The following is a 25,969-nucleotide window of genomic DNA, read 5'->3' on the forward strand; positions in this document are numbered from 1 at the left end:
TGACATTTCTAAGAAACAGTATAGATCTAAAGTAACTACCAACAATGATAGAAATTATTAAATTCACCACTGGCCAACTGTATGCATTTCAGTGGCAGTTTTAGAAGGTGCTTCATTTTACAGGACTATCAGTTTCACAACCTTCTTCAAATTCAAGATATACAAAGTTCATGTTAAACCCAGGTCTCCAGAAGGTGATAGAAACTCCTTCTGATGGTTAATTTCAGTACAGAATGTGGAAGCTTGCTATCCAATTAAAGAAACATTTAAAAACCTGATTACCAAGTCCACTGAAGTAAACAGGAACAACCTGTGACAGCTTGAGAAATTTAAAGCCCTTTTGTCCCTGATGGAAGAAAAAGTCAGTAGTAATATGCCTCCAACATACCACAACATCTGTCTAAAAAGATTACTAGCTACAAAAGCAAGCACTTTGTTTTTGCTCCTGTACCAAAAATAATTAATATTTTACTCTCTGAAGCACTAATAAGGTAGAACATACAGAACAGAGATTATCCTAAACTTAATTAAATGGATATTGACCGAGTATTTTCCAGGTTACAGTTCAAGACTGGTTTGACAACAGTCACGGAGGGCAACATCATGACTATCAAGAACCAGACAGTAAGAAGGAATTACCATCAGTGAACTAGAGAGGATGTTATAATTTATTCTGTTTGCTGACTCTGTCGCAAACCACCAGGATCTATTAGTCATATTGATTCCAGATGCTACACCTAAGCTGGTACAGAACTGCATTAAATGACAGAATCAAGTTGTCCACATTCTTCATTGTTTCACTTTGAAAGTAAGTGATTGTGTCACTGAGAGGCAGTGACTCCAGTGCTCAGTATATTCTTAAAATTAATAGAAAGAAAAATATCCTTTTGCAAGAGTACAGGAAAACACTAAAGTATGATTAGGGTTACCAACCTGCCAGCATTATGGATATGAAATCTTAGCACAGTTGCTTTATATAGTCAAGGTAATAGGTATGAACAGCACTATATCATGTTAATGGCAGGACTGTAATACATAGAAAATAGCAGTACAACATGTATTTCTCAAGGATGAGGGCTTAATACCTATTTAGAAACTCGCAGCTTGCATCTCCATTGTTTTGCACTTTGTGTATCAATTTAAAGCTGAGATTTGTGAAAAGGGGCTGGGTGACCTAGCCTGGCTGGCTGGCTTAGGGACCCGGATGTGTTTAAACATCTTTGTAAGCCTGCGTGCACAGGGTTACAGAATCATACATAATGTGGTAGCATCTAAAACTCTTTATCATCAGACTATACATGGCATCAAGTGCAAAATACCACTTTAGTTTCCTAGCCCTACAATCTGAACCATGCAAATGGTGTTTTATACCCATAGGGCCCCCAGGGGAAGCCAGCTTTATGCTGAAGGTGAACAAAAGAAAAAGGACCTCAAAGAGTATATGCTTTAGAGAAGAATTATTTAAATGCAGAAGGAGGAAGGAGACAGTAATAAACAGAATGAAGGAGAGACTGAAAACACTAACACTTGGCATATACACAAAGAGCAGCAAGCTTGTCTAATCCAGCAAAAAGGAGGATCCATTCTTTATGTCTTCCCTCTCACCCCAAAAAAAAGAAGAGTTTCAAGAAACTGAAGAGAACATAGACTAGAGAAAAACTATTTAAAGAGAGACTAAAAGGTCAGCTGAGAAGATAAGGAAAGAATATACCAGGAAAGTCACTTGAGAAGATGTATAGAAGCAACAAAAGGTCTTCTTATATATAGTACTCTATAAAATGGAGCACTGCCTAAAAACCATCAGAATTACACAAACAGAAAGCAAAATCAATTTATACCACTTGTTGACTGAACCACACGCTGAAGCTCTGACTTCAGCGTATTACTACTTACATGATCCCAACAGGGACTGCACAACTGCCTTTTGATACACTTTTTTCCAGGATTGGGATGAATGAAAAGAAAATGCCTGGGAATGTAGGAAACAGGGGTGGGGAAGTGAACAGAGAGACTACCAAATTCCATCAGGCACTACACAACATGTTCTCTCTTTTTTAAAACAGGCAAAGCTATGCCTCATTTGCTCCAGCCAGTCTTCAGTTCACATTTTCAAGGCTGAACTGTAGCCATTTATAAGCCACACATAGGACTTAAGAGCCTGGCTAAAGCTGAATGCCAAGTATATTTTATGCGAGGCTACCGGTTAAGGATATGCTCTAAAAGTCACCTAAAACCAGTGTAATACTTCCTTGGTGCGAGACAAAGGAGTGCACCGTGAATAACTGCTGTGTCTTCCTAGGAATAATGCAAAGCAATAAACTAAACTTACACAACAACAATAAACAAGTGCAAAACACATATACAGAAAACACAGCACTGTGCACTGGGAAAAAAATAATAAAACCCAAGTACAAGAAGCATTTTACCTCAATAACTGATGCACTTTTAATAGCAGCTGAGGCTAGTCATACATGGGGCTGGCTGCCCACTAGGAAAGAATCTGCAGATATATCTGATGTAATTTTAGAGATGAATTGATGGGCTATCTGAGCTCACAGAGCCTGGCACGTAGCCCTGCACTAGCCCAAGGTGCCACAATGACTGAATAGGCATGTAGCACCTCAGCTAAGGTAAGCTGCTCTGCACCAGACCCTGTATTTCTTTAAGCTGCCGTAAAGGTGGTTTCTTTCTAGTAACAGAAATTTGTGTGTGAAGGAAGGCTCCCAGTAAGTCAGACTAGCAGATAATACAGCTCGAAGAAATGCATCGTGTATTATGTCACTGCCAAATAAAATTGCTTTTAAGAATGTCTTTTTAATAGAGAGAAGCCATTCTTCCCTTCGCACATTTCTTCAGAATGTTCCCAAAAGAACAAGCTGTACATAATGAGCAAGGTTAGTCTTGTGAAGAGATGCAGATAATCACCAGTAGCAAGGCTAAAGATGTTGCTCTGGCAAACTCAACATTCAACTCCACATTTTCTGAGAGGAAAACTCAGCCCTCCCTCTCCTCTCATTTTCATCATGCCAATGAAAATCAGAAATACTTCCTCTGATACCCGTGGAGTGAAACAGTCTGAGCAATACAAGCCCAAGGTACCCACCTAGCAGCCTAACAAAAATGACCAGCAGACAAGGATTCATCAGAGAGTTTAGCTGATTCCTATACTATACCACAACGGCCTCATTGCATACACTCCAAGCTAAATGAGGCCTCTGTTGCGCACAATTAATAAACATATCTATGGGGAGAATCTGTTGTGGGATTGAAAGCCAGAACTGTCTCTTCCCTGGGCCAACTCTGCATCAATAGTGAAAGAAATGGCTCTGGTCCCATCAAGCCTGTGCCAGCAGAGACTCTGTTATATTTAAATCAACATTTGCTACAGCAGGGGATTATCAGATGCTCTACTTAAATGCTGGATTTTCTTTTTTATTTTGATGTTTAACTCAAAAGACTGAATTTATTTGGGTTGGGTGCTGATGCCTGCAAGCACAGCTGCTCACCAGCTCTGTTTTACTTGCCATGTGAATGCATGAGAAGAGAATTTAAAACCTTTTTCCAGTCTGCCTAGTGTCAGGATTTGGTTTTTCTTACTCTTAAAACCTTTTTATAGTCTGCCTAGTGTCAGGATTTGGGGTTTCTTACTCTCTTACTGCTGTGGCAATGCAGCCAGAATGCCCCAAACCCTCAGCAACCTTCCAAAGCAGAGACATGAAGAATTTTCTCATGTTCCCTTCTCCACAGAGGCAAACTCTGGAGATGGGAAACCTGCTAACAAAGGCTGCAGAGACAGAAATACAGGGTGGGCTACAGACTGATTGAAGACAGCTGACCTAGACCTGCATATAAACTGAAAGGCAGCACATTCTAGGAGCAGAGCTGTGGTACTCAAGAGACGGTATGTGGTTATTACCACGTTTAGAGGTAGGTGCCTGTCCTGCCCATACAGAATTCAAAATGGTTCCGTAATTTGCTAAGGCTGTCTAAACTATTCAAAAGAGTAAAACAATAGGTAATAGCTCAGTTACTCAGTTTTCCTGACTGCCATTGCCACATGAGATTTTATTAGTAGTAAAATCAGGCACATTCCAAGTATTTCATGCACAAGAGATGGACTTAGGCTCCATGAAGAGTGTAAGCAAATTCTTGGAAAGAGAATGCAGATTTAGAGCGATGCTCCTTTACGTCTTTTGCTTAAGACCTAGCTGACACAAGCAACTGAAATTTGCTGCTAAATGAATCAAGACAGTACAGTGCATTTCAAAGCAGCATTAAAATCAGTGCTTGCCTCAGCAGGATTTGGTGCTCCTGATTCATGCCTGTATAACATTAAAGCTGAATTAGAATACTGCCATTCTTTATTTGTAATCCTCCTTGATTGTTTGCTTTCACTAATGTGTTATTCAGCTTAAAGACTATTTACTAAAACTGAACTGTATGAGCATGCAGAGCATTAACAATGTCACATGAGCTTCCATTATTTGTAAATTAATTTATACAAGCCAAGTTTTAAGCAATATACAGTTTAGATACATTTAAACTATGGATCCAAACCTTTAATCCATTTTCTCTTAACTCCTTTTATACATATTGTGTGCGGAAATTAACACATATAAGCAAACTTAATCTGGGTATTTTCATTGCTACTGGTGATGAGATATGGAAGCCTTACTCATTCTGGAACAGATGGTAGAAACAGAAATTTCTCCCAACAAAACTAAACTTGATCTAGAGGAATTCTCTCTAGAGAACCTCTCTGAGGTTTGGTCTTGATCGCTGTACGATCTCTGTGTCATCCCTGCTGTCCCACCCCCCAAAATAAGTAAATAAAAGGATCAGTACTGAGAGGCACCACTGGCAAAATGCTGACTGTGATGACAGCTCAGGAATTCTCAGATGTGGACCCCTAATGCTGCTACTCGGTTAAACGCTTTTTCCTGCACAAAAGCACAGTGAGGGGTTGCCACTGATGGCACATAATGGCATAAATATGCCTGGGAAATGCTGATATATTTAGTACCAAGTACATCTGCCTACCAAGAACTGCTGAGATCCACTCACTCAGTTTTAAACAAGGAAACATTAGCAGCAGCTAAAATCACTTAGGTGAAAATATTTGAGGAGTGACTAGAAATGTAGAAAGGAATAGTGGGAAAGAAAGGTTCTCCCTCCTGGTAATTCCGAGGCAACTGTGATGTCAGCCATCACTAAAAAATATCCCTGCTTTCCACTTCTTATAGGACTAATGACAGGATTTTTCAGGTTAAGCTAGATCAAGAACATTTACTTGTAATGCTTCTAAGATTTAAGAAATCTTCAGCACCTCTAAGCTGCAGAAAAACAAGTCCAGAGATTAAGATTTATATTCTTGATAATGGGGCAGGCTCACATAAATAATTGAGCTGAATTTAAATTTCATTCCAGTTGTAAAATGTCTGCCTCTTATTGAGCTGCATTGCATGATTAGAGGTTTGACTGTATCAGTCATTCATAGCCATTGTCACAAATAAATCGCTAGATTAACTCATGACTATGGCAAGCACAGGAAATGTGTGCTCTTTGGAAAAATAATGTTCCTGAACTTCTGCACTTGATGGAATAATCAAAATCTTCCCAAGGGATTCAGGCAGATATTGGCGTGGTAACATGAAAGGGACTGGAGTCTCCTATCCATTTTGTTTTCAGTTTGCGTTTCCAGGTCCATGCATAGTATGGATTTAACAAACAAACAAACAAACAACAACAATGCCACAATTAGCATCTATTTTGCATCTAATGAAACAGAAGACGAGCTTCTTTGTCCGTAGTTATTTCAAGCCTTATGTTTTCATCTAGGGCTTCATCCAAACATAAATGAAATAAATTCTTGGATCAGAACCATAGATTTGTTGCCAGCACTGGGTTTTGAAACCTTCTACACTTCTCAGTACTCACATAACAATTATTGAGCAAGACTTACTAGCTCTCTCAGTTATTTTTCATCCACATGTTTAACAGGGCAGGTCATCTTTAACTTGAAAATACCAAAAGAGTTTATAACCTCAAGCTTACTGCCATTAAGACCAGAGCCATTACTTATTTGAATCTGGTACCCAGTTTCTAAAGACACTGAATTATTTGCAGTAGACTGTTTACCTTGGTGAGCACAGAATTAGCCTTGCATCCTGAGCCTTTATGTGAAATTTTATTGTCCAAAGCAAATATGACCTGTTAAGATTTAGAGGCTTTATTAGCAGCAATAACAATTTTACAATCAACATCAGTAAATCAGGGTTTATTGAGAACTCTACAATTTTTATCCGCAGAAAGCAATTAAAATGTCAGGTTTTCATTAGATATAATTCCTAACTTTTATGAAAGACAAATATCCTGTTTAATTGTTGAGTGTAAAGCAGTGTAGTTCAAATAATTCTAAAATTCTCAGTAAAATTCAAGTAGTGTTGACTGAGAATCACCATTTTTTCCCAAATGCCTGAATTCCAAAGATAGCATTTTTTGCTATTTAACTATACAGAAATTGGAAAACAGTCAAATGTATGCAGTCAGTTCAGCAAACCATACTTGTTGGGTAGAAGTGTACCTATTGTAATTTGTTTCTTTTGGTCTCAAAGAAAACACATAGATTTTATATAGTTTTTCACTTGAAAACTTTCTGCTCACCTTTAAATGCTGTCTTTATAGAATTAGTAACAAAACCAAACTGACATACATGGCAGCATACTCTTCAGACTATGAAAACAGTCAATGTAGAAAAACGTACTATAATCTTCTAAGGAAGTTACTAGGATCCTTATCACATTAAAGAACATGACTTCAGTGAACATACAGTGTAATGCAAGTCACAAGGATTACTTGAGCCTACAAAGTTTTGAGAGAGTATATTAGACAACTGAACAAGAGGGGGAAAAAAAAAAAAAAAAAGGTGGTGAAGGCACTGGACAAGGCAGAGTTCCCCCATGAAAACCGGGCTGCCAGCTCCAAGCTCCTGGCGGACACACACCACCAGGACTGCAGGTCAGATATATTTCCACAGCTAAGAAAGATGTTTTGCAGTCAAGTAGTGGCCACATCATGGTTCATTTCACTTTGTAACTGCTTGTTTCCAGCCTTTTTCCTGTAACTCTGCACATGATTTTGGGCACTTTATTATTAAACATTCACTTGTTTTACTATAAAGTCTGTCTAGTTTTGTGGAACAAAGGGAACCAGGGTGAAAGGAATAAGCATAGTGGAAATTTTTTACCACAGAGATAGCAAATTTATCTGAGACAGGATACACTGGCAATCTCGACAGATATGTATTCAGAAAACTTGGTTTAGCAGTGCATATTGTCTGAGAGAAAAATGTCACTGAGGTTACCAACTGGTGGCTTCGGGGAACCTCTGCAGGCAGTGATTACCATCCCTTCCGCAGAGAGTACGGGCAATGAATCCTTCACAGACCAAGATGTTTAGGCAGTTACACCTTTGGAAGTTTGTTTTGTCTACAAAATAGGTATGTTTACCAGAATACACATTTAAATCATTTTGGCAATTCTCTGTAATGCAGTATCCATTTTTCTAGTACCACTAAACATGAGTAAAAACAATGCACAGCTGAGAAGAATGTAGTAGCAGAAATTTGAATGACACAGTAATGCATATTAGATGCCTAGATAGAAATCCATCTACTCACCATTCTTATTTCTAACTCATTTTCCTTTTGGTCTTTAACACTTCTACCTGATTTTCAGTGTCTTTTGCACCCCAGTTTGCTGCATTTCTCCTCTATTTTCAATGGCATCTGCTCAACATGCTTCTCTCCTTAACTAAGAGAATGCATGTTTCCTTGGAGTTTATTTTTCCTTGCTGCTTTTGTTCCTTCAATTAGAGCATACCACAGCAATAGTGGAGATAAGGGCCAAAATAACTTCTGAGTGATACTATTTGTCTTATTCATCAAAGGATGCTAAAGAACACACTGCAGAGTGTGCAATTAGAAATACAGCACAGTGTTACTGGGGCTGTTCCACAGCTGCAGCCGTATGGCTGAGCCTACACTGCAGCCTGAACGTGGTGACTGTAGCTCACCCAGGTACACAAGAGATTTAAATTGCTGATCTCAGTCTTGCCATGGCAGCACTGGCTCAAGACTACCACCACCAGTCTGTTTTTTGCTAGGTAAGAACAGTGTGATGCCATGCTAGCTTCCACCATCAGATTTTTTTTTTTTTTTTTTAATGCCGCCTTAGCAGATTTTTAAACACCACCCACTTCGAACATCTTCCTCCAAGAATAGTCTGGCTATTATCATTTTAAGGCATCCCCATTAGTTTCCTGTTAAGATTCAACTCTCTTGACAAAAAGCATGTTTAAAGCTAAACAAAAAAAACCCAAATTATTCTTTGCAGCAGATTTTCTCTCTCCAGCAACAATTTATCATAATATTTTTAGGGGTTTTTTTTCTTTGTTTTATTTTTCAATGAGAACAGTAATTTCTGAGAAAGTAAGTAACAATCTGTTTTCAGTTTGTAAGCATAAAACTTGAAAATGGTATCAAAGCTAGGATTTTTTCAGCAAATGTTCCTGAATTCTGGTAAAAAGCCATACTTTTTAAAAACTTACATAATCAAAAAAATACATATTTAAAGCAGTCTGTGAGAGAAGAACACTGTAACCAACGCTGGACCTTGAGAACCACATGGTAGCCAAGCCCCTTTTGCTTCTCTCCTCATTTCTCACCAGCCCAGGAGGCATCAGCCACCAACAGTGACACTGCACCAAGCCTCACCTCAGCTGCAGGGACTCCCTCAGGTGGGCGACAGTGGAGAACGATCATCCCTTCGATAGGAACCTCCTTCCCTTGTGGGTCTTGCTCAAAGTTTTTCCGTAAATCTGCAGAGTTTAATGCAATAATTCATTATACCTCCAAAAGCCATTCCTCCCCAAACAATACTATGTAGGCTGCAGAAGTGAGCAACAATACCGCTTTGCCATATTCTTCTCTTAAGTGTGGGTATAAAGCAATGGACAACTGAGAGTTACTAATTCTTCCCTAGATGAGAGGCAAAGAGATCCTATCATCTTTAGTTTGTTTCCATCTCTCCACCTTTAAGGAACGATGTGTGTGTGACTAAAGAGACAATCAATTTTAGAAGCCCCAAACTCCGTGGTTCCAGTTGTGCATTCAATCTCTCAAGCCGTTGCCCTTCCACAACACGAGAATTAAATGCAAAAACAACAACGTGGTGTTGTTAGGGTGCTGTCAGAACCAATTGAATGAATCCAAGACTAGGTGAGTAATTTTCCTAGTACATGCTACTTCAGATGAGTGCCAGGATATTTTATAAAATGTTCTAAGCTAGATGTTTTGTTTAGATCGCCTACATACTGCAAGCTATAGGGAAAGAAGGAAAGGACTGAGAGTGATTCCGCACATTCCAAACTGGCTGATTACAAGATTGTTTCATTTCAGATACCATGGCCCAGCTAGTAATTCAGGGAAAGGAACAGGGCATATTGTCTCAAGAGTCGCACTGATGTGGCCGCAGCACTACTATGTACAAGTGTCTGGGTAAACCAGAACAGACACAAAGGAAACCTGTATCCAATGGCATTTACCTAACCCAGAAACGCCCATGGATATGTAAAGTTTTGCTTGCTGTGAAAGGAAAACAAAACGGAAGGAATGTTACTTACTACATGTGCCTTGAGAGTTAGGATGTTTCCATTAGACATACTCATTTTCTTCAAACAGTGTCTCAGATTCCACAGTGTGGATTTACCGATTTAATTTTCTCATTGCTTACATGTCATGAAATACACCCCCTTAAATAGCAGAGGCTCTGAATCAGTTACACTTTAATATATTTTATAAAATACTTTAAGACTTAATTTAGCAAGCCGATCACTAGAGAAAGATGCACACAGTGCATGTATTCTCCTTTTTATGATTCTTTGTTAATGTTGATTTTTTTTCCCCACAGATAACCAATATGTTCTCCAGTACTCTATTTAAAAAGTCATTCATTAACAGTTAGGCTGCAGTTCTGCCTACAAATGCCTTTATTAGGATGAAAAAGGGAGTAAGAGCCATCTTTTCATTTTCTCTGCGTTCCACACTATCACAAAGAAATACGTACCTGCTTTTTCAGAGAAATATAAAGTGCTGTAATGCTTTGGACTTGACTCACAATACAGAATCTCTAGGCTTTAGGTGCAAAAAAAAAGTAAAAAGCAAAGGAAAAAAAAGTTGACACTACCACACTATGCATCACAATGACAAGTGCTGTGAAAAAGTTATGGGTTCTGTATGCCATCACAAATTGGACCTACACATTGTCAACTCTAGTCCTCTACAGGGTATTCTCCAAGTCAGAAATCCATGCCCCAAATTAAGTAGCTAGGTTGTTCACCACAGACAGGATGACACAGGTCCGTGAAAGGGTGAGCCCTGGGAACTCATGGGGGTGGTTTATAGACATCTGTTGGCAGCTATTCATTTTTTCTGTCTGGAGTACTAACAAGTCCCATCATCTCTGCACTCAAGAATTGCTGTTCTTTTCATAAAAAAACCATGGCTTCAAGTAACAGTAGCACAGCAAATGGCCAGTACAGGAACACAGTTCTCAGGCGAAACATTCAGCCACACTCAGTACATTACATAAAACAGAAACGAAGAACACTCTCTGGCGTGCCTGCTAGGTTAATACGATATCTGCAGTTATGGATGGCAGCTGGGGATGTGGTTTGCTGAAGAACTGGTACCACAGTGATGGGTTTAAAAGTCCCATCACACGGCTCCACCTGCTTCTGCTCATTCTGATTTTTACTCATATTGCCATATTATGGGGTTGGGAAATCACAGTGCGGAGAAAAGTCAATAAAAATTCAATTCAGAATAATAGTCCTTTGCAGCTTAGCAATACAGGGGAATTATTAGCTCATTCAGGGTTATGACAGTTAATGCAGTAAAATAAAAAATTGAATTTACACATATTTACACATTCAAACTAAAACAGCCAACAAAACCCCCTGTCATTTATAAAATCAAGGAGTAGTTACATTGTCCTATTATTTATTTCAAATGTTTATTTTAAGTTATCCTGTTAAAAAGAGCACAATTTTAGAAAGATTTATCAAGAATTTCTAGAACACTACCTGATAAAAGTTACCATTCAGAGCTTCTTGCTTGAACCTCTCCAACCCCTTCCTCCTGCCTCTCATCTCCTTCCAAGAAGCATTTCTCCCAACTCTTTGCAGGTTGTTGCCATCATTTCCTGGGGCTAGGTCTTTAAAGACCTGAACTGGTGATTTAAAGGAAAAGGGTTCACAACAGATTGGGGGAAAGTAATTTCCTGAACTCTCTGCAAGCAGCACTGCTGCAAAAACGATGGTTTCAGGCTCTGATTCTGTTAGAAAAATGTAGCAGATCTAATTGCAAGGTAAAAATTGGGTGAGCCTTTGAGTATCTCCACAGTCTCACAGTAACAAATGTATTTGGGTTCTGTCTTTTTTATGTCCCTCTTGCTATGATGGAGTTTATTGACTCTTCCATTTTTTGCATCTTTCAAATAATGATCTGTTGATTGTGAGTTATAACACTACACCACACTATTTCAGATATGAAGAGCAGAGATAAACTGAGTCTGAATACTTCCTATCTGGGGACAATGGTTGTCCTCTGCTCCCCACTGTATTAAAAATTGTGGAATGAGTCTTCTATTCTAAAAGAGATTAAGCCAAATAACTCCCCTTCCCCAATAACTCTTAATTAATCTACAGTGGTGTTATTTAAAACTTAACATTTGTCAGCCTACAAGACCAGAGTTATTCACTTTGTTTAAAGTAGGAAGTAATGATGCTCCCTGAGCAAATAGTGACAGCAACTACCATAACTACATGCCCGCCTTCAAAATTACCACTGGTAACGACTCTGTCACTGTTTGGCATGACTTAGAAAGACATACATTTTAACTGAATAATTCACAACTCTGCACAGTGGAATTCCTTTCTAATCCCATTATGGCAAGCAGCAGGCATACAGAATCATTTATAAGTAGCTTAACAGCACAGTATAACTATGCAGGGTCCAATTTCTTAATACGGGATGTCACACCATGTGATTCTATAGGTCATGCAGCTGGCTCCAAAGTCAAAGCATAAGGCCTTGCAGAAAGCATATGAAAAAGCAGATGTTAGCACCTGGGAACACACACCAGCCTCAAATCCATTCCCATCTCCCTCTAGTAATCTTTGGTCACAACGAGGGTGGCAGTGAGATGGAATAATCCTACCAGCCAGAAGTTGAAGAAGAGGATTGCTATTAGCCATCTTCCCACACAAGAAGGGCTGATCCTCTGTGTAATGTCCTCCAACATGGGAAGCACATGTTGAGAATAACTTCCTCATTACGACACATGCAATATATCGGCTGACTTTGAGAAGCTGTTGTCCGATTTTCCAGTCCAAGCATGACGTGCAAGAATAATACTTTTACCTTGTCACAAGAAGGAAATTTTTCCTAAGTCGCTTTAACTTCTCTGAATGACAGATTCAACCATCTGATCTAGATTTCACATCAACTATGTAGTTAAAAAAGTGGAAGACTACCTACCTCACTCATGAACAATTTTATTGTCTTCAGCAGTGGTTCTTATAAATGTCTATAGGAACAGCATTTAAAAGGATTTTTTTCTCAACAATGTATATTTAGTCCCACAGAGAAATGATGGAATTTCTGTAGCAGTCTTAGTTCTGTTTAAGATGTTTGCCTCTCATTTCCTCAAAAAAAGGAGGGAAGGTATTTTTTCCTCTACTGATTGGAATTATTCCATTTTTCCTACTTTTATCTCATTTTCCCCACAGCTTATCATACCTGACGACCAATGATAGGCTTCAATATTGAGAACGAGATTTAAAATACTATGCTACAAAAGCTTCTAATGCATTCTTGCTTTTTTTTTTTGTACAAAGTGTAGAAGACAGACATTGTTAAATGGTTTTCCGTATTTTTTTAGACCCCTGTGATCAACATGGAGCAAAAGGGCATTTTCCAGGGGATTTTCAATTTGCATTAACCTTTTTTATTACATTGCATTGTTGTGACACTGTGCATATGCCGTCCAGAACCTCTGAAACAGACTTGCTGAGTGTAAATGCAAATCAATCAATCCACATTAAAATAAAAGAAAGCTCTGAAAAAAAAACCCATGGCATGCTTTCTGTGATACTCCTACAGTATCTCATAGGGAAGGCTTGCAAAGACAGCAGTACCTTACCAGTATCCATTTATATTTAACCCTAAAAGAACAGTATGTTTCCATACCTTACAAAACCTAGAATAGCAGAACATTTACTCCACTCACAAGCTATGCGGACAGATGCCTTCCTACTCTTTGAGGTCCCTAGATGGCTCCATGCAACACATTGGCACCAGTAATCTTCTGGCCCATGAAAATCTTCCACCTGCTGTCTCGTCACATTGATGAACACCTCTCGAACTTTCAATCCTGAAGGGGAAAGATACAGAAAATTAGCTGATACAGGCTTACTTGGGCATAAAGCTAAGGTTAGCCAAACCTTTTTGTTTTAATTAAACAATTTCATTTTTAATCAAGGCAAAGCTTTAATTACTTTGACAATAATATATGGCTACTAATTAAATTCTAAAAGCTGAGTAGGTCATAATGCATTGAGTTACAAGAATTACCCACCCACTGTGGTCTTTGCATGAATATAACACCTTTCTCAGAAACCTTGTCTCTTGTGCCTTTTTCACCCAGAATGTTTATCTGGAATTTTATAATATAATATACAACAAAATTATCTTCCGATCTAATGTCTCAGTGCCCTTGAAAGCCTTTCTGAAGTACCCTGGTAAGGCTCCCAATCAAGTCAAACAGCCAGAACTATGCATGGATGACAGGAACTAATCAAATGCCCCACTGAATTCCAGCCTGTTCCAGCCACTACTACCGCAGTTCCATCCAGCAGCCATTTCCTTATACAGGAGAGAAAAGCTGTGTCTTATACTTGCAGCACAGAGAAAGCTAAGCTCAAGCCATTACACCCTGGGAGGAGGAGAAAAGAAAGAGAGGGGAATAAATTTCACAGCTCACAAATGGACATGGCCACCCTATCCTTCTGGGAAGCAAGTGAACCAGCTACAAAACTGAAGTCTTGCCTTTCTTCACTTTCACAAACAGAAGTGTTTATAACATCAGACCGATACCTTGCTTATTTTACACTGTTTCCCAAAGTATAACCTTGCTAAATTCACCTGCAGTGCAATGTTGTTGTCTACTGCCAATTCGCCTGTTGTCTATCAAAACGAATGCATATCTCTTTCCTGAGGTAGGAATCAGTTACACCTAAAGAGCTGAGAAAAGGATCTAAGGGAATAATCACGGCTAGCCAGGAGTAAAGATGGGAAAAGACCTGTGCTTTTTTTTTTAGCCTGCTGCCATTTTCATAACCTCCTGGGCACAGGTGAAATTTAGCAGCATTGCCCTTCAGACCGGAAGCATTTGCTTCAGACAAAGCTTGAAGGTAAATACAAGACATCAAGAAGCCTTGTAAACCTGACACCTGATTTTATACACTTGGGATGTTTGCCATATCTGCAACTACCTTTGCACGACAACCTTGGGGAGAAGAAATATAATCCAAATCTGGGTTAAGAGGCATTAGGAATCATTTGAAAGAGCTAGTCAGAAAAACATTAATTTGAAAATAGAAAACATTCATGCCTACTACTTCCTTCTTTCTCCTCCTCTGCAGTCCCAAGATACTTACTTCCCCTTCACTGGAAATGAATAAAAACTCAATCTTAAAATATTTCATGCCTGTGAAGTTTATAAAGCAGCAAGAAATTTCTAAACCTGAACTCCATAAAAATTGGCTTCCACTTAATCTCAGGCATCATTAACAGCTGGGTATTTCACTTCTGAAAGGCACTAGGAAGTCAACATGTTCCTTTGGTAAACAGGAGAGATGAGGCCCACTGGGGATGCTCACTGAAGTGAGGCGGGGAAGGTCAGACAAGCTTTAAATACTATAAAGCGATACAAAATTTTTGCTACTTTTCCAGCAACAGGCAAAGGGGGGGTTTGCTACTTTTCATTTATCCTGTTTGGCTTTCTATATTTCACAATGATACTTAAAGACATGGACAAACCTGCAATAGCTTCCTAAGTTGTCTCAATTATCGTTTTAGGCACTCAAATATTTATTCACTCTGTAATAAACAAACAGAGGTTTCCTGGTTGTTTTTATTTGCATTTTGTTTTTTTAAATATGTTCATGCAGTTTTCAACAAAACTGTTTACAAAACATCCCTTTATTTTCTGCCATGGTGAAAACAAGCCATTATGAAATAAACACAGCACATGGAACTCAGCAGTTCTGTCAGAAACTCCTCTCCTTGCTGACATACTGACTGTAGAATGAATGATGAAAATGCACCATCTCAATTTAAACATCCAAGCTGCTCTGCCAGGGATGAATCCTTGGATTCTCAGCCATACATGCTTTTGTAGAGGGATCTTTATGGGTTAAAGATAAGAGCAGCTACACTAAGATTCATTAGAGAGCATCCGAGTCCTGGTGACCTGACACAGCAGGTCTTCACTGGCTGAAGATTTGGCATTCCACCATGCTATATGACACTGGCAGACATACACTTTCTTGTTACTTCCCTATGGCAAATCAAGCTGTGTGCAGTCCCTGAGGGACCTCAATCAAAGCTACAAAGCATCAAAGCTCCACAGCCTCCAAATCCAAGCTAATTTGCAACCATGTCCAACAAGGTTGCAACCCATCTACTTAAAGACTTCTTCGACAAGGGTGTAAAATGATTAAGTCCTTGACAAATACTGACCTTTCTAAGATGGCCTGTCTCCAGTCAGGAATCACTCATCCAGCATTCAATTAGCTGACATGCACTTCTGTGCAGCCATGTACATCGTATCCGCCTGTGTGTCTATGCTGCCTGTAAACAGTGTTGCTCTGTATGTTGCTGTGAAGGTACAGCCTCTTGCTGTACCTGAGTATCTCCAGCTATCCTCCCATCCCGTGATCAGCTCGTTACCACCATGATCTCTAAGCAGTATCCTCCCCGGGAGAGAACGCTCCCCGTTACCAGCCATTAACTACAGCCCTGCTGACAGCGCCGCCGTTCACCCACCTGGTTCTGATACACCGTCTACTGAACTCTCTCAATTTCTGAGATACTCTAGGAATTTTTGGAAGCAGCAAATAGAAATGAAGGTATGAGAACCACATATTGTACAGCTTCCCGGTGCATCCATGCTAACAACGACAGAATCTTTACTGATACCAAACAAAAAAAAAATCATCACATGATGATGATTTTTTTGAGAAACGGAAGCCATTTCTAGACTCACTGGTACTGTAAAATTCTGAACAGTCATCAGTGAATACAGGCATTTACAGCTTCAGATTTATTAAGGTAGCATATTCTCCAGCCCAGCTCTTCCTTTCATTAACACATTATTTAATTAATCTATATATCAGCCTATATTTTCTGAAGCAACATTTAATGTGGTTTGAATCAGGCAAACAAACAGCACATGATTTTGAGAAGCTAGTGGTTCAGCATTTTGGGAACGGGACAGGTAGGAATTCAGCTCCTCTTAAAGGTCTCCCAATTTGCCAATAGACAAAATAAATGCATCCAAACTAGCAGAATCACAGAATTGTTGAGGTTGGAAGGGACCTCTGGAGAACATCAAGTCTTTGGGGAAAGTCATGTTTTGTTTATGGAGAAAGTACACCTAATTTTCATTTGTTTTAGAAACAACTACAGAAGGTAAACCTGTCGGGAACAGAAGCATATATTCTTCATTTATCATCACTATATTTCACCAACAAATATACTCACCTACCCTCTGCATCTCAAGAAATGCCAGGAAAATTGTTCATAGGAAATGACACAGAATGAAAAATCCATGCAAATAAAAACAGGCACATAATAAACAAGAGCAACATTTTACCTGTGACTTGTATAACTCTAATAAGCACTGCAAGTCCAACCCTTTAAATTATTGTGTAAATTATAACCATCATCTTTTGTTATACAGTACAGCCTTACAGAATATAAAATTATGACTATGGTACTGATATGCTAATAAGCTTTCTGCACTGTTGGATGGTTTAGCTGCAGATAGACTAATGCTGGCAGCAGATGAATAATTGCTCTCCATGTACTAAACATAACAGAGCTGCACAGAACTTCAGCATTTGTCAGCTTTATTTGTTTAAATGAGAAAAACACTGACAGCAGTTATTGCTGTAATCCTGTTATTTATCAGACAAGAAAACTGTAGTTACTCTTAGCAGGTCTGATCCTCTGGTGAAACCAGAAGTTGAAATATTTATAAACTAATTCTGAGGTGCATGCTGCAATGTTCAGGCAAGAAAAATAAAGCAGAAGGAAATTAATCAAACTGTAATTATTGTATTTTTATCACAGTAGCATCTACTAGCTCAGGCTCTCACTTTATGAGGCAGAATACATAGAGAGAGCAAAGTTCCTTTTCTGCCACATTTATGGAAAAAAACAGAAAAGGCAGACAATGGATTACTATCTTTTCTGCAACTCAGGAAATAAGGCAGGAGAGGATGAAGTAACTCGGTCTCTAACCGACCAATTGACTGTGGCAGCACAGAGATAGGAACCCGTATCCGTCGTACTTGCAGCATGTGTCAGCCTGCCTGCACTAATTTTCTGCACAAACAGCAGAAAATCCACAACCCGAGAGACTTCAGTGCAAACTCTTCAAGCCCACCAGGACCTCTTACATTCTCAGGCAGCCAGCACGTCACAGCCCATAACTACAAAGCTTACAAAACTACAAAAATCCTTCCTCTCCTTCTGCTCCTCCTCTTCAAATTAACAGCAACTCCTGTGTTACTCTAAGATTTTTATTTCTGTCCTATAAAAACAAAATCTTGCAAAATTGGATTCCATATTGATCACAATGACAAAATATACCCATTGTCTACCAACAGCTGTCCTTCCTGTCCTTTTATACGTACACAATACAGTGCTGTAGGTAAAATCCATCAGAACACTGTGCTTTCAAGTACCATTGCCAAGTACTTCTTGCATATGCCTGGCTAAGAGCTTACTGGCAGGAATTTATAGAGATGCTAAGATTCATTTCTTGTATTCAGCATTAAATTTCCTCTTGTTTGGGTTTCTTGTTGCTGTTTTCCACCACTGTTCTATACATCATCTCAGAATTTTAATCACATAACAAATAGTGGAAGGATGGAAAAGGACAGACCCTTTTTAATGTACTGTAACCTCCCTTTAGTGAGCACACCAGAATCACACCCTTTAACCAGAGGCACCATTCTTGGCATAAATTCTAGTGCAGTTTTTCACAGATGGAGCCCACGCAGTACGCAGAACACTGTGCATGCTTGGTAACAGACATGTTTATGCCCCAGATTTGACTCCAGAAATGAGGGCACCGTCAGTATGCAGATTAATTCTAAAAAAAAAAAAAAAAAACCCCAATAGTCTGCTGTTTACTGAAGACTAAGGAAGAGTTCCAAAATAATTTATGGATATTGATACATCATGGTAAGAAAACATCCATGCCTGCCCTTCAATGTTACACTGTACATAGCCTTTACTTACATTTTTGTGTCCTAAGTACCATTACGGTAGTTTTTGGAACACACGGACATGCTGCACTGTCTGGACCAGACTTATGTTTAGAGAACAATACTTGTAGGGTTAGCTCTGTCCCTGGGTTAAATTCAAACCTGCAACATTTACATTCCAGATCCAATTTCCTAAGCCTATGTCTCCATGTCTCAAACCTCAATGTTACTGGTGTTATTTAAAAAAAAAAAAACAAAAAAACCCCAAAACACTTAATGTTACTTTATCTTTTTTTATTCTGTTATTAATCCAAGACTTAGAAAACATAATTGCAGTATTCACAAGACAGATTTTCATTAACCATATGGAAGAAAAACATTTAGGGACGACATTTCTTCTATATTGATTCAGCAATGCCTTTAGAAGTAAAGGTTATGCCTATTAAATTATTTTTGAAAAGGTAACTGTAAAAATTAAAATTCATCCAGATTAGCATTTACAAAAAGCCTTTAGTATGAAATTTCTTCAGAATGTGTCACTTAAAAAGAATGCCAAACACCACTTTAGGAGATGTAACTTCTTTTTAAATGGCATTTTTTCCTCTAAAAAGGAATTTCTTACATTGATAGAGAGGATGTTATGCATACACTGCTATTTCCAAGACATGGAGTTGCCTAGCAATCTTGGAATTTAAAAAGAGGAGAAAAGCAATAACAACACAGAATTGTGAAATTACAAGACGGTGCAGCATTAAATTGGTTTGCAATACTTATCAAGATGCTTCTAAATGAGAAAAGATATAGGGTGTGCTGGGAGCATGATAAAATCTGTTGATCATTTTCAACTTTCTCCCTTCTCATTCTCTTCTTTTAGATACACACTTTTACTCAATGGATTTCTCCTACTTAGCTTTATTACCTACCAAATACCTACCACTGCTTGGAGACAAAGGCAAATTTCAATCACCGCATTGGTGGTTTTTCAGGGTTCATCCTGACAGGAATTTCATAAAAACATACGTTTCCCTGTTTCTAGTTCCCACTACAAATTACGCCACTGAAATACAGAGAATTACTCTTCCCTGCAGAACTGGTATTTTCTTTCAGAAAGCTCACTGTTTATGGTTAGTGTTTGATCAGGCCTTACGTCTCCACATGGAGAAGTTGGTGGTGCGTATCCAGTTTGTTACCATCTCGTTTAGCGCCTCCTACATCCATAGTCATTTTCATTCCCTTTGTTTTCCTCATTCATACTATGCCCCTTCTGCCAGGATCTGTATTCCCCTTCTCTGCCTGTCAGCTCTGTCCTTTTCTTACCCTCTTCCAGCCACTGCTTTCCCTTTTGCATTTTGGGAAACTGCTTCTCCCAACTCTGCAAAGCTGTGTCTACAGGGTACATCACAAGCAGATACGAGCTGGCTTTACTGACACCCCAAGCCAACCAAAACACGTTGTCACCATAGCCCAGCAATAAGTTTATGCCAATACACTGGGCCCTCCTACCACGGCTTACTGGCTGTGCTCAGGGCAGAGTGGACTTTGCCCTGTGACTTTTGAGTTGGAGCCGGTTCCCACTCCTTTAGCTTAGTGCAAGCCTGCAACTATCCGCTAAGTCACACGACTCTTGTGTTTGTGTAGACGCTGCATTCAGATATATCTCCCAAAGGACACATTATCCCTTACCTGTAGTCTCATCCATGCTTTCCTCAGACACGTGCTCATTTTGATGGACCCATTCACCATTGCACTTGAAGAAAATCTGCATAGCTGGCATAGCTTTACAGCGTAAGACAATTGGGTTGCTTTTTATAATGTACGCATCATCTGGTTCCTCCATAAAATGAGGCAGTGTTCCAGGAGCAGATGGGATAGACTCTGGAAGCGCTTCACTGTTATCATTTCCTGAAAGGGAAGAAAAGGAAAATACACATTTTTCTTGTTGTTGCACCCTTTGTATCATCTCATTTAATTGGTTGAATACCATTTGGGATTTTGTTAAAAACTAAGTTTACTAGAGAAACACCTGTAGAACTCAATAGCTGTCAGGATTGTGCTTTGCAAGGAATTTGACACACACACACACACACACACACACACAAATATCAGGTAATTTAAGTGTAAGAACTGTCGAGAAAATTGTCAGAAAAGAAGCATCAGAATCATCAGAAAACTGCATCATCACTATTGCCAATTTTATAGATGGGGAACTGAGGTACAGAAAGATTAAATGAGCCACCTAAGGTCATACAGAAAGTCTGTGGAAGAAGTAGAAACTAAACCTTATTCTGTTGAGAGTGACAGCCCAGTGCCTTAACTACCAAATCTTCCTTTCTTTCACTGAGTTTTATTTCCTTTAGAGACTTGCTGTAGATTTAACAGGGATCAGAGTGTTAACCACAGAGAAATATATTTATACGAACAGCATTACTGTAGCACTCCAACATTGGAATAAGCAAACTGTGATTTCATACCCACTTAGAGAAAATTTTCAATATGCTTTTACACTGTTCCCATTTACTACAGCGCCTTTAAGGTGATATAAAAGTGTAAAAGTGGTTTCTGTAGGGCCAGAAACTGCAAGATAGTGAGCTTTCTCAGCTTATATCACAGACGGTAGGATCCAAGGGCATTCGTTCAGCAATGTATAAGCCGACATGTCTTATTTTATGAATTCCTGTGCTTAGACATGAACATAGAAGCACTGTAATAGAAGCTTTTCCTTTACTGCAACTCTTCTAATTGAGTCAAATCCTAGTTGCTGCTGTCAAAACCGGGAAATTCCCATTGATTTTTAGCAACACTGGGATTTATTTCAGTAGTTTGTCAGTTTTGTGAGAAAATTCTGAGAACAGCAACAAAAATAAGTCAGAAAGGATCAATTTATGAAGGAAGATTAGAAAGTACTGAATATGTACAGCGTAGCCAAACAGTAACATAGGAGGACATAGTCTATATGCAGATGAAGGGAACACAGTATCAGAGAAAGAGGAATAGCTGAGGGCAATGTTAATTAAATGTGATTTAACCAAAACCAATGAAATTAAGTTAGATGAAAGGTAAGTTATGATGATATGAAGTAAGTCTAAAAACCTTCACAGGTCTAGTAGATTACAGAATAATGAGAACATACTTTGTCTTTATTTCTATTAAAAATAGGTATCTCTCAGTTAGCACTCAGTGTATCTGTGTGTGCAAATACACACTATGTGCTGTGAGATCATTACGACTTTCAAATGAGTTCAATGGTTTAAACTACATTCACAGTGTACTTTATAAAATATTATCATAAATTTTAGCATTTTACTACTGAACATTAATGCCAATTTCCATCTTGTCAATCTTCAGTAATACTGCGTCCCTGCAGGCTTTATTAAATCCATGCTTTATAGGAAATAACAAAAATGTCATTATAAGATTTTGGAGAGGCTTGGAAATCCCACGCTCTCATCAATGCTTTGAGTGTTTCACAAGGCAGCAACACGCCTGCGTTGAGGAAGAATAGCAGACAATTTCATAAGGATCATTCAGCTAGAGAACTTAGAATGACCCACTGTTATTCCACTAAATTTGCTATTTAGGGCAAGACACAAAGGATGAAATCCCAGCCCCACTGAAATTAAAGGCACAATTCTCCTGGCAAGTGGCATCCAGATTTAATGATATGGCTTTATATTCTTGTTAAGCGTTACTAATGGGCACCTGAAAACAACAGATTCTACACGTCTTAGGGGATTGCGATGCTTTTGTCCAGCTCACCTCCCCAACAGATAAATTGAGTGAAGCACAAAATATTTTATGCTGTCACCAGCAGAATGGTTTTGGGCTTTGGAAGTGGCTCACTCCTCCTAAAGAAAACATTTAACATAAAGAGGTAAGTCAAGGTGCATCTTTTCACTTAAACATAACTGGCACTACATTAAGTGCCCTTGAAAATCAAACTAACAAAGATCACAGTACACAAAAGGAGGAATGATTTTCTATATCCTATCTCCAACAGACAGATATTACTATATTTTCGCATGCTCTGCAAATGTAATTGCTTGAATTCCCTATTGTACGACATTTTATCATCCAGATGAAATCAGCATCTGGCAAGACTTTACTTCACTGAGTACAAGTTCACACAACCATTAGCAGAGGTGAGCAAAGCAACTCATTACCCTGTCCTGTGTGAGGTTAGGCTGGAAGGCAGCTCTGTGCCTGTAAGAAAATTCACAAAGGATTTGCATTCCTTGCTTTTTGTTTTTGGAGGTACTACTTTTCTCCATGTGGCTACCTATTCAGACAGGGACTGCAATGACACCCATTTAACATGTTGTGATATCTACAAGTTTTGCATCATAAATATCTAGGGTGATTTATGATACACAAGACTTACTTTACTGGTCCCTTTATCATGCTTAAACAGAAGAGTCACACAGCAGTATTTCCGATACATTAAAATAAATACCCTTCTGCATTTATATGTTGCACTCTGGCCCTAAGTAAGATGGCATTTCCTGCCATACACGCTAAAAAAAGTGATGATTAGACAAGTTGCAGTGTCTACAGCTCCCTGGGACTGCAGCAGGTATGATCACGCTCTGAACAAGTGCTACCATTTACTTAACCACAGCTACAACAGGAAGTTTATCAGTGAATTGGGAATGCATACTCATGTCAATTTTTAACTGTTTACTGATGCCAAGAGTGAAGTTAGATTAACAAATGAGGCATTTTTTTCTTTCACTTTCAAAGGCTGTGAGAGACTGAAAGAGTTAATGTCTCAAACATTGTGGTGGGGCAAGTTCTGCTTAAAGACAAACCCTGCACAGCAAAGAACCAAGGTGAAAAACCCATCAGCTCAGACATCAGCAACAGGAGGGAGAGGGTGTGGTGGAAAGTGTGCAGCTCCCTATTCTGATAAGCTGTTCTGATACAAAGATCAAACAATGGCAGTGTCTGCAGGGAAGGAGAAGTTACTCCACAAATGACCCCCAAGCCCAAAGGCTCACAGCCTGCTCATTAACCTGACGAGTTTGGGTGCCTGCCCGAAGGAGGGGCAAGGATGATAAAAGGACACAAACTGAAGCCCCAGGTGTGCAAGCCCACTGGAACTGGACCCTTCGGCTGACTGAACCAATGCTGGACCCAGGACCAGTGAAATCTTTCTCTCTTCCTTTCTCTCTCTGTCTTCTCTCTTTCCTTTTCCTTTTCCACAATCCCTACACCTCATCCGTTTCAAGATCTAAACTGTTGACCAAGTCTGGGACTAAGAGTGGATCCAGCCGCCCCAGGCCCTTCTCTGAGGAGGAGTCTGGAAAGCAAGGGGGTCTGCTCTGAACCTCGTGACTCAACGGGAGGGATCTCCTTATTCCCTGAATTGATGTATATCTTCCCCTGTACTCGGCACTGGTGAGGCCACACCTCGAGTACCGTGTTCAGTTTTGGGCCCCTCACTACAGGAAGGACATTGAGCTGCTGGAGCATGTTCAGAGGAGGGCAACCAAGTTGGTGAGGGGCCTGGAGCACAAGTCTTATGAGGAGCAGCTGAGGGAGCTGGGGCTGTTCAGTCTAGAAAAGAGGAGGCTGAGGGGAGACCTTATCACTCTCTACAGCTACCTGAAAGGGGGTTGCAGTGAGGTGGGTGCTGGTCTCTTCTGTAAGGTGGCTGGAGTTAGGACAAGAGGAAATGGCCTCAAGTTGAGGCAAGGGAGATTTAGGTTAGGTATTAAGAAAAATTTTTTTACTGAGAGGGTTGTCAAACATTGGAATGGGCTGCCCAGGGTAGTGGTTGAGTCACCATCCCTGGAGATATTCAAAAAGCGAGTGGACAGGGTACTTCAGGACATGGTTTAGTGGGCTTGGTTAATGGTTGGACTCGATCTTGAAGATCTTTTCCAACCTAAATGATCCTGTGATTCTATGATTCTATATGGTTACACGGTTTACAGAAGTAGTCTTATGCCAATTCCTGTTGTGAGAAACCTTGCCACCTACTACCACGCCTCCCCAGTTCCGTTTGCTTCTGTCATAAATAAAATCTTTAACTGATCATTTGGTGTCGTTTCACCTTAATTTAGCCTGAGGGAATTTCGAATTAAACAGGACTCCCTGGTCTGTCCAGTCTGGGTCGTGACAAAGGCCACCCTTTTCTTTACTCTTACTTTTTTTTTTCATCCATCCTGCATCTTCTACTAGTAAGGACTCCTTTCTAGCCTTGGAGTCTTTCCAGCTTTTATCTCAAGCTATATATTCTTACCAATCTGTATAAGTGAAGTTTGTCATGCTAAAGAAAGGATAGACTCATACAGAACTCCTCTCTGCGAGCGCTCTGAGTGCTTTACAAATCTTAAAACCACAGAATAAAGTAGAAGACTTTGCTTTAGCAGAAATGTATGTTTCACGCACTACCTCCTCAAACATCTGTACAGCAAATAAATGCATTTAAAAACAATCAGCATTAAGTCTGATCTCTGAAATGCTCCTGTTTAAAGACCATAGTGCACTATTAGTAGAAAAAAAAATCTAGCACTTGTACAAGCTGTCCACCATGAGATACTTATGCATTCATTGACAGTCATCTGAATCAGTGGTGTTCTGTGATTACCTTAAATTTCTTTGGTAACAGATGTTGGTAAAATGTACTTTCTCTTCTGGTATTACCTACCAGATCAACAGACTCCATATGTGCGTGCAGGCATGACAGAGCTGAAAAACTGAACCTTTCTTGTTCTAGGAGATACTACTCTGATTCCACTAGTTGGTATGTTTCAGTCAACCTAAAAGAACTCCTTCCAGTACACTGAAGTTCTTTCAACCGTACTGTAGTATCAGTAAAATTCAAATCTGCTACATCCTTCTCCCTGTATTTTTGCAACTGTTAGAGGGCAACTTCTGACATACTGGTATCACCCTGTACTATCACTTTTCCAATTTGATGGGCCAGTTCCTTAAGATCACAGCAACAACTGGTCTCATGATTTCAAATTGCATTGTCTAGCTCACTGCGCCTCTTGATCCTATATGAATCAGAGGTCATGCAACAGACTTGTACAAGCTTCAGGAGAGGGTAAAATTATGTGAACAAAGAGACTAAAGAAAGGAGTATTTGGCCCAAAACGTTATTTTGTGTTCAAGTCCTAAGCAATTTGTCTACTGCAATCCATAGCAAAGTAAGATTAGATGAATTATTATGAGACATATCAATTCTCTCTAAAAATAATCTAGAAGTACCTAGCTGAAACAGGAAGATGTACTGAGCCAGACAAACCTGTATCACACAATTCACCTCCCTCACTGACGACTTCAACTGAATGCAATTCATTGTTTCAGAAATATGCTTCTTGGAAGTACACTACAGAATCCAAAC

At 39.3% G+C, this 25,969-nt stretch overlaps 1 protein-coding gene across 3 annotated transcripts in view; it reads right to left on the reverse strand.

Annotated features, from left to right (window-relative positions):
• UNC5D (unc-5 netrin receptor D) overlaps positions 1-25,969 on the reverse strand; it is a 175,698-nt gene that overhangs the window by 72,183 nt on the left and 77,546 nt on the right. For all 3 annotated transcript variants that reach the window (XM_030035759.1, XM_030035760.1, XM_030035758.1), the window contains exons 2-4: positions 20,302-20,520; positions 13,350-13,493; positions 8,774-8,877 (exon numbers count right to left, since the gene is read on the reverse strand). In XM_030035759.1, coding sequence (XP_029891619.1) covers positions 8,774-8,877; positions 13,350-13,493; positions 20,302-20,520 — 467 coding nt within the window. The remainder of the gene's footprint in view (positions 1-8,773; positions 8,878-13,349; positions 13,494-20,301; positions 20,521-25,969) is intronic.

The sequence above is a fragment of the Aquila chrysaetos genome, chromosome 13 (genome assembly GCF_900496995.4).
Source record: "Aquila chrysaetos chrysaetos chromosome 13, bAquChr1.4, whole genome shotgun sequence".
In the NCBI taxonomy this organism is placed as follows: Eukaryota; Metazoa; Chordata; class Aves; order Accipitriformes; family Accipitridae; genus Aquila; species Aquila chrysaetos.